The sequence below is a fragment of the Acomys minous genome, assembly GCF_964271855.1.
Source record: "Acomys minous genome assembly, chromosome: 20".
Classification (NCBI taxonomy): Eukaryota; Metazoa; Chordata; class Mammalia; order Rodentia; family Muridae; genus Acomys; species Acomys minous.
Window position 1 is genome coordinate 15,537,062 of NC_140502.1, and position 11,936 is coordinate 15,548,997.

General features: G+C 42.7%; 1 protein-coding gene and 1 pseudogene across 2 annotated transcripts; one reads left to right on the forward strand and one right to left on the reverse strand.

The window, feature by feature from the left end:
• Positions 1-7,732: 7,732 nt before the first annotated feature.
• Positions 7,733-8,617, forward strand: LOC311591095 (vomeronasal type-1 receptor 4-like; the record flags this gene model as incomplete). The annotated part of the gene is made up of 1 exon (XM_084770463.1): positions 7,733-8,617. One exon carries the CDS (start codon positions 7,733-7,735, stop codon positions 8,615-8,617), a length of 885 nt encoding a protein of 294 aa, XP_084626589.1.
• Positions 8,618-9,885: 1,268 nt separating this feature from the next.
• LOC311591096 (low molecular weight phosphotyrosine protein phosphatase-like) lies at positions 9,886-10,404 on the reverse strand (annotated as a pseudogene). The gene has a single exon. The product of its transcript is annotated as a low molecular weight phosphotyrosine protein phosphatase-like (transcript).
• Positions 10,405-11,936: the final 1,532 nt, after the last annotated feature.

An 11,936-nucleotide genomic window follows, 5' to 3' on the forward strand; every position in this document is an offset into this window, starting at 1 on the left:
GAAAAATCATATTTTTCAAGGTAATGTCTTTCATCCCCTAAGAATTTTTAAACTACTGACCTGGAGAGCTGGCTCAGTGGTTATAGCACGGGCTCTTGCAGAGGGTTAGAGTCTCAGCATACACGCAGCTGCTCCCAGGCATCTATAGCTCTAGTTAGGGAATTGGATGCCCTCTCCTGGTTTCTGCAGGTATTGCATGCACATATTTCACAGACATATATGCAGGCAAAACACCCATAGACATAAAAGTAAAATGATGGAAATATTTTAAATAATTTGAAGAATATGATTATTTCCACTAAAAGAATTCTTGGATTCTGAATTGTATAATTCAAAAGCACTAAACCTAAAAGTAAAGTTTAGACAAAATGCTCTCAATGTTTAGCCCAAAAAGAAAGGAATGACTACACTGGTATTAAAAAAGAAAAAAAATTGAGGCTTTCAGACTTATTTGCCACGTGGACTATGTATAATTTCCTATTTTTATATTTACAGCATGTGTTGATCAGGAATATTTACCACAATTAATTACAGAATTATTTATCTTCCTATCATAGCAAGGAATTTCAAGATAAGAGTCTATGGAAAACAAAGCATGTTATAGCCATGGCTAATCCCTGTACACTGGGCCAAACTAAAATTCACAGACTGGCATCATGTCCTCTATGGGGCATGAAGAAGTTCAAAGCACAAGGCAGGAGCAAGAGGCACCGTGGCCTCCTGTGGACCAGAGCCTGTGTTCTCTGGGGTCCTGCTCAGCGCTCAGCCTGTTTGAGTGGCTGTGGGCATGTCTGCCACTGCAGAAGAACTCACTTTTAATGACTTTTCAGAAGCCAAAGTTGACTCTCTGGTGTAGCTCAGCTTGGGGAATTGTAAGCCCTCAAAGGCACCTGGCCTTGTTAGCTTAGTAAGTTCACCAGGAGACTCATTTCAAAGGTGGCAGGCTGATATATTGCTCCTCTGAGTGGCCCCAAATGATGCACTGAAACAAGGCCATCCATGCCTCAGGTACAATGGGGGGCCATGCCCACAGGGAGGAAGCATGCTGCACTGTGTGTGCAATTTAGTTGTGAGTGTGTTTAGGAAGCCTTTCCAACACATGTGCCTGTGGGATGGAGTCGCCTCCAGTGAGGATGCCGAGGGAGCCAGGCCTGAGAATGAGAGGGAGGTATGAAGATGCTGTCATTGTCCCCTTTGCCAGCCTGCTTCTGCAGGCTCTAATCTTATCACATATTCTGTCTCAGGTTTCTTATCAAATATAATATTTCCCCATTCTTATTTTCTCTACATCCCCTTTCTTTCATACACATTTTTACCATTTTCTTTCCTTTCTCTGTCTTAGCATGTGTTCCTGCCGAGGATGCAGTTGCTTCACAAGAGCATTCCACACTCATGACTCCTTTACAGAACTGGTATCCTTGATGGGAATCCCTGCCTCAGAGCCTTTTCTATGTCCCTACAACTCCCAGCCCTACTGGCATAGGATCCCATGATCTCATCTTTTCATGAGTATTTGCATCTCCTAAGTGCTGTCTGCATTTAATCCTGATGCTCTTTCCTCTCTCCTGGGTAGTGCAGACTCTCACAGCTGGGTATCCTCCCCCAAAGTACTGACAACTTCCAAGTTCTCATTTCTCAAGTCATCCCTCTCAAATCACGTAGGCTTTCCGGTGCTGTCAGGAATGTTACAGTCAGTTCTGAGCTGCCAACTTAGCTTTGTGGACGGCCTTGGTCTCTGCTAGTCTTGACATGCACTTGCGCCTCTGTCAAATGGAAGAGAGAGAACTGTGCTTAGCACAGCCACTGTGGTTGAAAGCTGCTTACTTTCACAGCTAGGAATGTGTATCATTCTGTGTTCTCCTGGCATTTAAGGTTGCAGGCTTGTGAGCTGATGTTATTCTCACATGGCTGTCTTGGTATGTGTGTTGGCAATCTCCCCTTTTAGCACCTAAGACAAGTTCTGGGGTACACAATATTTTCTAAATATTGACAATGGTATGTCTGTGTATGGCTCTTCTCTGGTCATGTCTATTCAGGGTGTGTTTGGATGATTATTTCTTCATGGTGTGTTTGGGAAGCATTGGCTGTGGTTTTGTTGGTTAAGCCATTAGTTGCTGTAGACTTTATGTCACCATGCTCTGCCCACCTTGGGTTGGTTGAGAGTGTTCCACAGATCTGGACACACCCATTCCTTTCTTTACACACACCTGGATGTAGGTATTCTTGATGTCGGCCTCCAGCCTGGAAATTCCTCCCTCTCTTGGTCTCATCATCTGCTGCTGTGTTCAGTTGTGCTTTAGAGTTGATTGACTGGCTCTGTGATTTGCAGTGCTTCTGTCTGCTCCCAGAGTCCTAATTACTTTGCCATTTTTTCCCTGTGTCTTTAATTAGCCTCTCCCATTGCTGGCCCCTTCATCCACTCTGCTAACTCTCTGATCTGTGCCTTAACTGACCCTCTTCCTTCCTTCATCAGTTTGGGTCCTGCATGTGGTCATGGATCCTGGGCAAACTAGGACTCTGGGATGATTTTCAGACTTTTCAGCCCTCCTATTCCTCGGTTCTGGTGGTGTGAGGTTTTGAAGGTGTGAGGACAGTGGATGCTTTCACATGTGAGTGTGTGCGTGTGCATTCGTGCGCGCGCACGAGAGTGTGTGTGTGTGTGTGTGTGTGTGTGTGTGTGTGTGTGTGTTGAGTTTTGCACATTATTGGGATGGATGGTTTTCTCTCCAGTTTTTAATTCTCATTTCCCTGACTCTTGGGCTTCTTTTGTTTTAATTGTGTTGGTCCAGTTTGTTATCCTGAGCTAAATTTATGTTTCCCACAGCAGTGTGTTGGGTGGAGCAACAGCAGCAGATACAGTGACTGACAGCCAGCCCAGTTTAACCTGGAGTAGCACAATTGTGCTTCACCTTTGGCCCCAATAAAGTGCAGGGACAGTGTCAGTAGAGAGCCTTGTCTCCAGGTGGTCTCTTTCTAGGCCAGCCTTCAGCAGGTCTGCAGCCAGTTTAAGAGCAAAGGTCTCTTGTTCCTTTGAATCTGCATTCCAAGGCAGTGAGTGGTAGGGAAGGTTCCTTCTCAGTCTTTTTATTCAGGAAATTTGAAAAGATACAGCCTCAGACTCTGGGGTCCCATCTCTGCTTTGTCTCAACAGCCTGTGCTGCTTTGATAATTCCATCCATGATGCATCCAGTGCCTGAGTGTGTCCTTATAGCTTGGCTAGTCTTTTCTCTGTTCAGCTGAATATTGATTGTGTATTTAGGCTTGTGTTGTGATCTGTGCATAGAAGAGGCCAAGGCTATGTCTAGCTTTCCAAGACCTTGGGATGAAAGTAATCTGGCTGGACTAGTTTCCTCCCAAATCTTGGCTAAGTGACAGAGAGTGGGCCTGGGACTCATGGAGGCTACATGGCTTTGTGCAAGGAACCTCCATCGTCTTTCTTGTGGACAGGGCCTTCAACACATCTGGGTCTGTTCTGGTCTCTTCGTGGATCACATGGCCTGTATCTAGGATCTTGATCTGAAATGGCAGCCTTGGAATAAGGATCTCCTTAAGGGTATAGATTTCACCTTATATGTGAAGAGCATGTAGCTGAGCATGGGAGATTAAGTTTCCATTGGAGTGCTGACTGACCTGACTGGCCCAGCTGGACTGGAGCTGAGTCACTGAGCTGCTCTATGACCCCAGGCAAGACCTAGGTCTGCAGAGCTGCTTCTTGTGTGCAAAGGGGTCTGTTTGATGCTGGGTTCTCGGTGCCTGCATCTCCTTGCTTTCATCTCCCAGCAGACTTCAGATCTGTAGTTCAGTTGTGGTTTTCTTTTTTTTAAGATTTATTTATTTCATTTATTGCATATGAGTGCTTTATCTGCAGAAGTGGGTATCAGAGTACTTTATAGTTGGTAGTGAGCCACCATGTGGTTGCTGGGAATTGAACTCAGGACCTCTGGAAGAGCAGGCGGCACTCTTAACCACTGAGCCATCTCTCCAGCCCCTTCAATTGTTGTTTTCATATCTATTTTTCCCCTGTTTTAGTTCCAATGTAAGGATGGTTGAGAGTACAAAAATGATCTTTCATCAAGGTATACAAAATAATCCCCCTAACACGTGTACCTCTCATCAGATTCACCTAGCTAGACACTTCTATTCTTGGTCAGATTGGTCACCTTCATCGTGGCACAAGTGATGGGCCAGAAAACTTAAGGGGTTAAGATTTATTTTTTTGTTTTGTTTTGGCGAATTCTCAAAAGACGAATTTCAAATAGCTGAGAAACCTTTTAAAATGTTCAATATCTTAAGGCATGAGTGAAATGCAAATCAAAACGACTTTGAGATTTCATCTTACACCTGTCAGAATGGCTAAGATCAGTCACGTAAGTGACATCTCATGCTGGTGAGGATGTGGAGCCAGGGGAGCTCTCATCCATTGCTGATGGGATTACAAACTTGTACAGCCACTGTGCAAGTCAGTATGGTGATTCTTCAAAGGATCAGAAATCTATCTCAAGACCCTGAGCATATACCCAAAGAATGTTCCATCATGCTACAAGGTCACCTGCCCAATATGTTCCTATAAGTTGTATTTATAGTAGCCAGAGACTGGAAACAACCTAGATGTCCCTCAACTGAAGAACAGATAATGAAAATACACAATAGAGTTATTGCTCCACAGTTTAAAAAAAATGATATCAGCCGGGCGGTGGTGGCACATGCCTTTAATCCCAGCACTTGGGTGGCAGAGGCAGGTGGATCACCGTGAGTTCAAGGCCAGCCTGGTCTACAGAGTGAGTCCAGGACAGCCAAGGCTACACAGAGAAACCCTGTCTCGAAAAACCAAAAAGAAAAAAGAAAAAAAAATGACATCAAGAAATTTGCAAGTAAATGTATGGAACTAGGAAAAAAATCATGCTGAGTCTTTCAGGCCCAGAAAGACAAACATTGTACGTGTTCATGTAGAAGTGGGTAGTAGCTCTAAAATAAAGGATAACCAGACCCACAGACCCAGAACAGCTAAGCGACAAGAAAGGTTCTAGTGTGTGTGTCGGGGGGGATGCATGCACCTTCCTGAGAAGACAAAATAGACTAGATTTTGCAGGTGGATGGGGGCGCAGAGGAGGGTGTGAATAAGAGGGGGAAAGTGAAGGGGGAGTAGAGAGAAAGTATAAGGAGAAACAGCTGGAATTGGAGGACATTTGGAAGGTGATATAGAAACCCTAGTGGAGAAGAAAGTCCCTGGAAATTATGAGGGTAACCCTAGCAAGGACTCCTAGTAATGGGGGATGTGGAGCCTGAACCAGCCATCTTCTGTAACCAGGCAAGGCTTCCAGTGGTGGGACCAGGACACCAGCCCAGCCCCAAAACTTTCAACCTACAATCTGTCCTGCTTGCAAGGTATGCCAGGGCAATGGTGGCACGTAACTTGACACTGGGAGTGGTCAACCAGTGACTGGTCTAATTTGTGGCCCATGTTAAGAGAGGGAGCCCATGTCTGGATGCCCAGGAAATGGGTGGATGGATAGCCCAGAGACCTAGGTAGAACCAAATACAGCTGCCAAGAACAGCCAATTAAGTGATTTCTTCTAATGGTGTTCTGCTATAGGCCATTAACTATACTCATAGATCGTTGCCTAGTCCAGTTGTCATCAAGAAGCTGATGCAAGCCATGCAGAGACCCACAGCCAAACATTAGGCAGAGAGCAAGCCTGGGTTGGAACTTTCAGGCTGCTACCCTCAGAGCTTAAGGAACCTCGAGAAAAAGCGGAAGGCTGAGTTATGGGAGCCTCAGGGGTCGAAGATACTGGGAAAGTCCACAGAATCAACTAAGCAAGGCTCATGGGGACGCACAGAAACTGAAGGAGCAGTTATGGAGGCTGCATGGGTTTGCACTAGATCCTCTATATATGGTATGGCTGTTGGCTTGGTGTATAGGGGAAACTCCTGGCAGTGGGGAGTGTCTCTGACTCTTTTGCCTCTTTGAGACCCTTTTTCTTCTACTGAATTGCCTCATGAAGCCTTGGTGTGAGGGTTTGTGCCTGATCTTATTGTATCCTGTTGTGCCATGTTTGGTTGATGTCCCCGGGAGGCCCTACTGTTTTCTGAGGGGATGTGGGGAGCGGGTGAGGGGGGAGAGGGGAAATGGGGGAACAGTCGGGAGCGTAGGTAGGAAAAGCTGCAGTCAGGGTGTCTCGTATAAGGGAAGAATAAATATTTCTTTTAATTTTTGTGTTTTCTACAGCTGGATACTCAGGTATAGCTTTAGCCTCCCTCCACTCCATTTCAGGTACTTTTACAAGTTGTGTGAACCACATTGTCCCAAACACTGACGTTTGACTCAGAAAGTAAAGTTGGAGGAAGAGAACTTAGCATCTATACCTGAATAGCTTTAGTAGGTGATTGTTGAAATAATCATTGTCTTGAGAGAGTTATGTAATAGAGTCTAAATCAAGGTTAGAACTAATAACCCCCACACTCTTCCTCTGGGCTATAATGTCCTTAGAAATGTCAAGTAATTAAGAATATATTGGTTTAGAGATAAAGTACAAAGAGCATAGCAAAGCTGCGTGGAGAGATCCCACAGCATTTATCCTTGTGGGTCTGGATTGCCTGACTCAATCCATTCACCTACAAATTTCAGGAATCCATTTTTCTGAACAGCTTAATGACATTCATATATATATATATATATATATATATATATATATATATATATATACATTTTTATTATTTATTTATCAGTTGATAGAGATCTAATATTTCTGGCTATTTTGAATAGAGCAGCAGTGAACATGGATGAGTAAGTGTCTCTGATGTAGAAGTTAGAGTCCTTTGGGTATCTGCGCAAGCGTGGTAGAGCTGGATCTTGTGGCACATCATTCAAATTTCACAAGGAACTGCCACACTGATTTCCATGGTGGCTCTATCAGTTCCTATGTCTACCTTCTCCCTAAATTCCCAGACTCTGCTGTCATTTATTTTATTCATCTTGACCATTCTGACTTGGCTAAGTTGAAATCTCAAAGTAGTTTTAATTTGCACTTCCCTGATGACTAGTGATGTTGGACGTTTTAAAAAAGTGTTTCTCAGCCATTTGTCTTTTATCTCTTAAGAAATTTCTATTTAATTCTATACTTTTTTAAATGGATTCTTTTCTTAATATTCAACTTTTAGTTCTTTACATTGTCCATCTGTCTTCCACGTGATTAAATGTATCCTGGTTCGTATTCCACTAAAGTGATAGGGATTCCATATTTTTTTTTTAAGATTTATTTATTTATAATGAATACAATGCTCTGCCTGCTTGTACACATGCAGGCCAGAAGAGGGCATCAGATCACGTTCTAGATGGTTGGGAACCACCATGTGGTTGCTGGGAATTGAACTCAGGACCTCTGGAGGAGCAGTCTGTGCCCTTCACCTCTGAGCCATCTCCCCAGCCCTCCATATGAGTTATTTAACCCTAATTTTTTGCCCTCAGGCTCTCAGAAATAATGGAATCTAGTTCCTAGTACAGTCACTCCTAATCCAGAGTGTGCACTTCACTACCGTCTCCTTGTGTTTATCTGTCAATCACTGTACTCATCCACCTAGTCCAATAATTTTAACTCTACAACATCATGCATTTATGTTTAGTTGCTCTGCCATAGCCAATGAGAAGAACACTGATGACTTCATTAAGATAATGTTTCCAGGAGATCTAATTTCTGCATTCTTCCTCCTGTCAGAAGTTTTCATTGGACTCATGGGAAACTCACTGCTCTTCATACTATACATACACACCTTCTTACGTCAGCCTCATCTGAAGAAGCCCGTAGATACGATTTTCACACATCTGACGCTTGTCAATATTTTGAGCATTGTGTTCAGGCTGATACCAGATGTCATGGCATCCTTTGCAGTGAGGATCCTTTTCCATGATGCCGTGTGTAAGGCGGTTTTGTACGCGTACAGTGTCACTAGGGGCCTTTCCATCTGCACTGTCTTGCTACTGAGTGCCTTTCAAGCCATCACTGTCAGTTCTAATCTTCCCAAGTGGGCGTGGCTTAAATCCAAGCTGGAGTCATGCATTTTTCCATCATTCTTCTTCATCTGGATCATCAACACATTTCTCTATATTCCCATGGTTGAAAACATACAGGGCCAAATCAACTTCACTCTTGTGGGCTCTAGATATTCGCAGACATACTGCCGAAGCAACCAGGTTCGCCATCACACCACTGTGTCCCTTGTAACCGCACTAATGATTAGAGACATCCTGTTTGTGTTCATCATGATGTGGACCAGCCTCTACATGGTGACCCTCCTGTTCAGACACAATAGGAGAACACAGCATGTCCACAGTTCCGTCTCTCCCCAGGCGCCTTCTGAAAAGAAAGCCACACACAGCATCCTTCTGCTTGTAGGTTTCTTCATGTTTTTTTATTGTGCAAACACTTTTGTTACCTTGTATTTACTTCACAGACCTAAGAATAGCCCTGTATTGCATCTGATTAGTGGAGTTTTATCATCAGGCTACCCAACTGTCTGCCCTTATGTTCTGATGAACAATAGGAAAGTTATTTCCAAGTTCATTTCCTCCTTTTCAAAATTTAAATGTATCTTTCCTACAAGAGGATGCCATGGTTAATTTGACGCTCCAAACTTCCCTTTGACTTAGAGGATTCTTACCACTTCTGAGCAAAATAGCCATGGTTCTAAGTACCTTATCTTCATATAGTAGGAATTGGCAGAGCTTTGTTTTGTATTTTGGTTGTATTTGATAACTTTCCAGTTAAATCACATTCTTTTCTGACTACACAGCGAAATGCTGTTTCAAAAAAAAATTAAAAAAGAAGAACATTTACAAACACATACACTACTTAAGCACACTTACTTTTTTGGTTTTTTGAGACAGGGTTTCTCTGTGTAGCCTTGGCTGTCCTGGACTCACTTCTTAGACCAGGCTGGCCTCAAACTCACAACGATCCACCTGCTTCTGCCTCCCAGGTGCTGGGATTAAAGGCGTGCGCCACCACGCCCGGCTTCACTTACTTTTTTTTTTTTAAAGAGAAAAGGAGGTCAAATAGAAACAAAGCTCAAATACCAAGACCAAACTCAAGTAAGAATAAAAATTTTAGTTTTATCAGTCTTGCTCCCATCTTTTATTGTTTGTCTTTTAGACAGTGTCACTGCAGAGCCCAGGATGGCCTACTGGAATTGCAGGCCCATCATCACTTTCAGCTTTTCCTCTCTTTCAAATATCTGAGTGCACTCAGTGAGTGTGAGTTTAAATTCCTCCAGTGTTACACAGAAGACTGTTATAGATGGAGTTACTGTCACAATAAGAGTCTAGAATAGAGAGGTATAAGGCAAGCAAACAGCACCACTGGGTGCTGGCCATGCACACACTCCAGTCAGAGCAGGCCACCCAGGCTGGTTGGGCTCAGAGGCTGGCCTGCACCTTGTAGGCCATTCTTACTTTATTAGGCTTTATTCTGTTCCATGTTTTTTGTTTAACTATTTTGTAATTAGGGCAAGGTGAGAGGTTCAATTAGTTTAAGAATGTTTATCCAGGGCTGGAGAGATGACTCAGCACTTAAGAGCATTGTCTGATCTTCCAGAGGTCCTGAGTTCAATTCCTGGCAACTGCATGGAGGCTCACAACCATCTATTATTGGATCTGATGCCCTCTTCTGGCATGCAGGGGTACATGTACATGCAAATAGAGCGCTCACATACAAAAACATACATAAATCTTTTTTTAAAAAAATGAATGCTTATCCACACCTGAAACTGTCTTACTCAAAATATATTTTTATCCTTCTGAACATATATTAAATTCTCACCTACAATTATTTTAAAATATGCACTAAGTCAGCTGAAAAGACAGGTGGGAGATAGGGCTAAGGACTGGCACTACCCTTGGGCATGGCGCTGGTGAGTGAGTTGCTCAGTGGTGGTTTGCCGGACCAGGTAGGGAGTCTTCCCCAGGAAGGCCTCGCAGCACCTAAGACACCGCTGGTACAACCACCTCACAGTCATTGCCATAATAGGGATCTCCAATAATGAGGTGTTTCTGTGGGCCATAGTTCCCAAGTAGCTCAATTTTAGCTTTGCAGTTTTTAACTTGATTACTCTTTCTGTTCAAATTTCTCAGGTTGCTTTCATCCATGGTATATAATGGAATGTGGCAAAGTCTTCTTTTGTAATCTGTCTTGCCTTATGGGCTATACTAAAGCCATGATTTTTTTTTAGATAACTGACAGTTCTTGAGTATGGGACTGGCCCACATTCCAGTCGGAAATGGCACTGCTGTCATGGCCCAATTATCTGAAACATTTTCATCAGTTACCGATTTTCTTAAAACTGCTTCTACAATGGGCAAATGTTACCGAGACACATGAACAGCACTGACTTGGACCTAACCTCTGCCATCTTACAGTGCAGACTCTGAAAGATTTTTTTTTTAAAGACAGGGCCTCATGTAGGGTTTTTTAATTATTTATTTATTTATTTTTACTTTTTAATATGCGTTAGCATTTTGTTTGCATGTATGTCTGTTCCAGAGTGTCAGATCATCTGGAACTGGAGTTTATAGACTGTTGTAAGCTGCCATGTTGGTGCAGGGAATTGAACCGAGATCCTCTGGAAGGAGCAGCCAGTGCTCTTAACCCCTGAGCCATCTCTCCAGCCCCTCAAGTAGGTATTTTTTTAAATAATGGTGGTTTTAGCAAGAAATTTTTAAGTAGTAATATCAAAAGAAAAGATGAATAACAAATTTGTATATAATTATCTGTTTAAATTTTATGCTGAGTATATATGGTATTTGAGTATTATAATTAACTTTATTTGCCTCTTTGAACCCCTTTAAATATAGAGAGCAGAAAATGTACTCCTACATTTATGATTGCTCTTCTTCTATAAAACTGTGTTTCCCTGGAGTTGTTTTTTTTTTCTAAATTTGATAAACATGTCACAAGTGTTCTGGGCACTATAATCATGTCAGAAAATGAATAACTGAACAAAAGAACAAAAATGAGAACTGGAGGATTGTATACTATACTTACAGAAAAAGTGTATCTTGGCTGAGGAGATGGCTCCATGGGCAAAAGCACTTAACCTGCAAGTGTGAAACCTGGAATTTGCAGCCTCAGAACCCACGTAAGTGCCAGGTGGGCATGGAGGCCGCAGAAGAAGACAGATAGCAAGACACACAATACTGGTGAGCTCTGGGCTTGACTGAAAGACCTTTCCCTGACGAATAAGGGAGAAGAACAAGAGAGTATGGTTCCTGACTTCATCCATGGACTTCTGCATGCTTTGGTTGACATGTGCATATACACTTATGTGAGTGCATCCACACACGTGCAAACTGTAGACGGACTTTCATAATGATAACCACACCTGTATTACACGGGCGCCATTGTAATTTAACTCCAGCCTATGAAATCAATTTCAACTAAATGTGTCTCTTTGTATCTCATAATTCTTCATTGGGTTTGCATGACTCTTAGTTTCCTGTCATCCTTTGATTTAATTAGTTTCCTGTCATCCTTTGATTTAAATATTTAGCTTGAAAAACTTATTGATCGTCGGTGTTGTGCTTTCTAATCCTGAAAAGTCTGCTCTGCATAGTCTGTTGTCCCACTAAAATCTTTAGAGATGTGATAATGCTGATATGAAATTTGATTCGTTACACAGTGGTTTTTATAATGGTAGCCATTATATTTGGTGTTGGCCATAATATTTTTATTATAATTTATTTGTTCTACATCTCAATTGTAATCCCTTACTTTTATCTTCCTGGTCCCACACACCCTACTTCCTTTGCCCTATTCCCCTCCACTAACCTTTGACAAGTGGGGGTCCTCCTCCCCCACCATGTGACCATAGCCTATTATATCTCAACTGGATAGCCTGTATCCCCTTCCTCTGTGTTCCAACAGGGCCTCTCCACCAAGGGGATC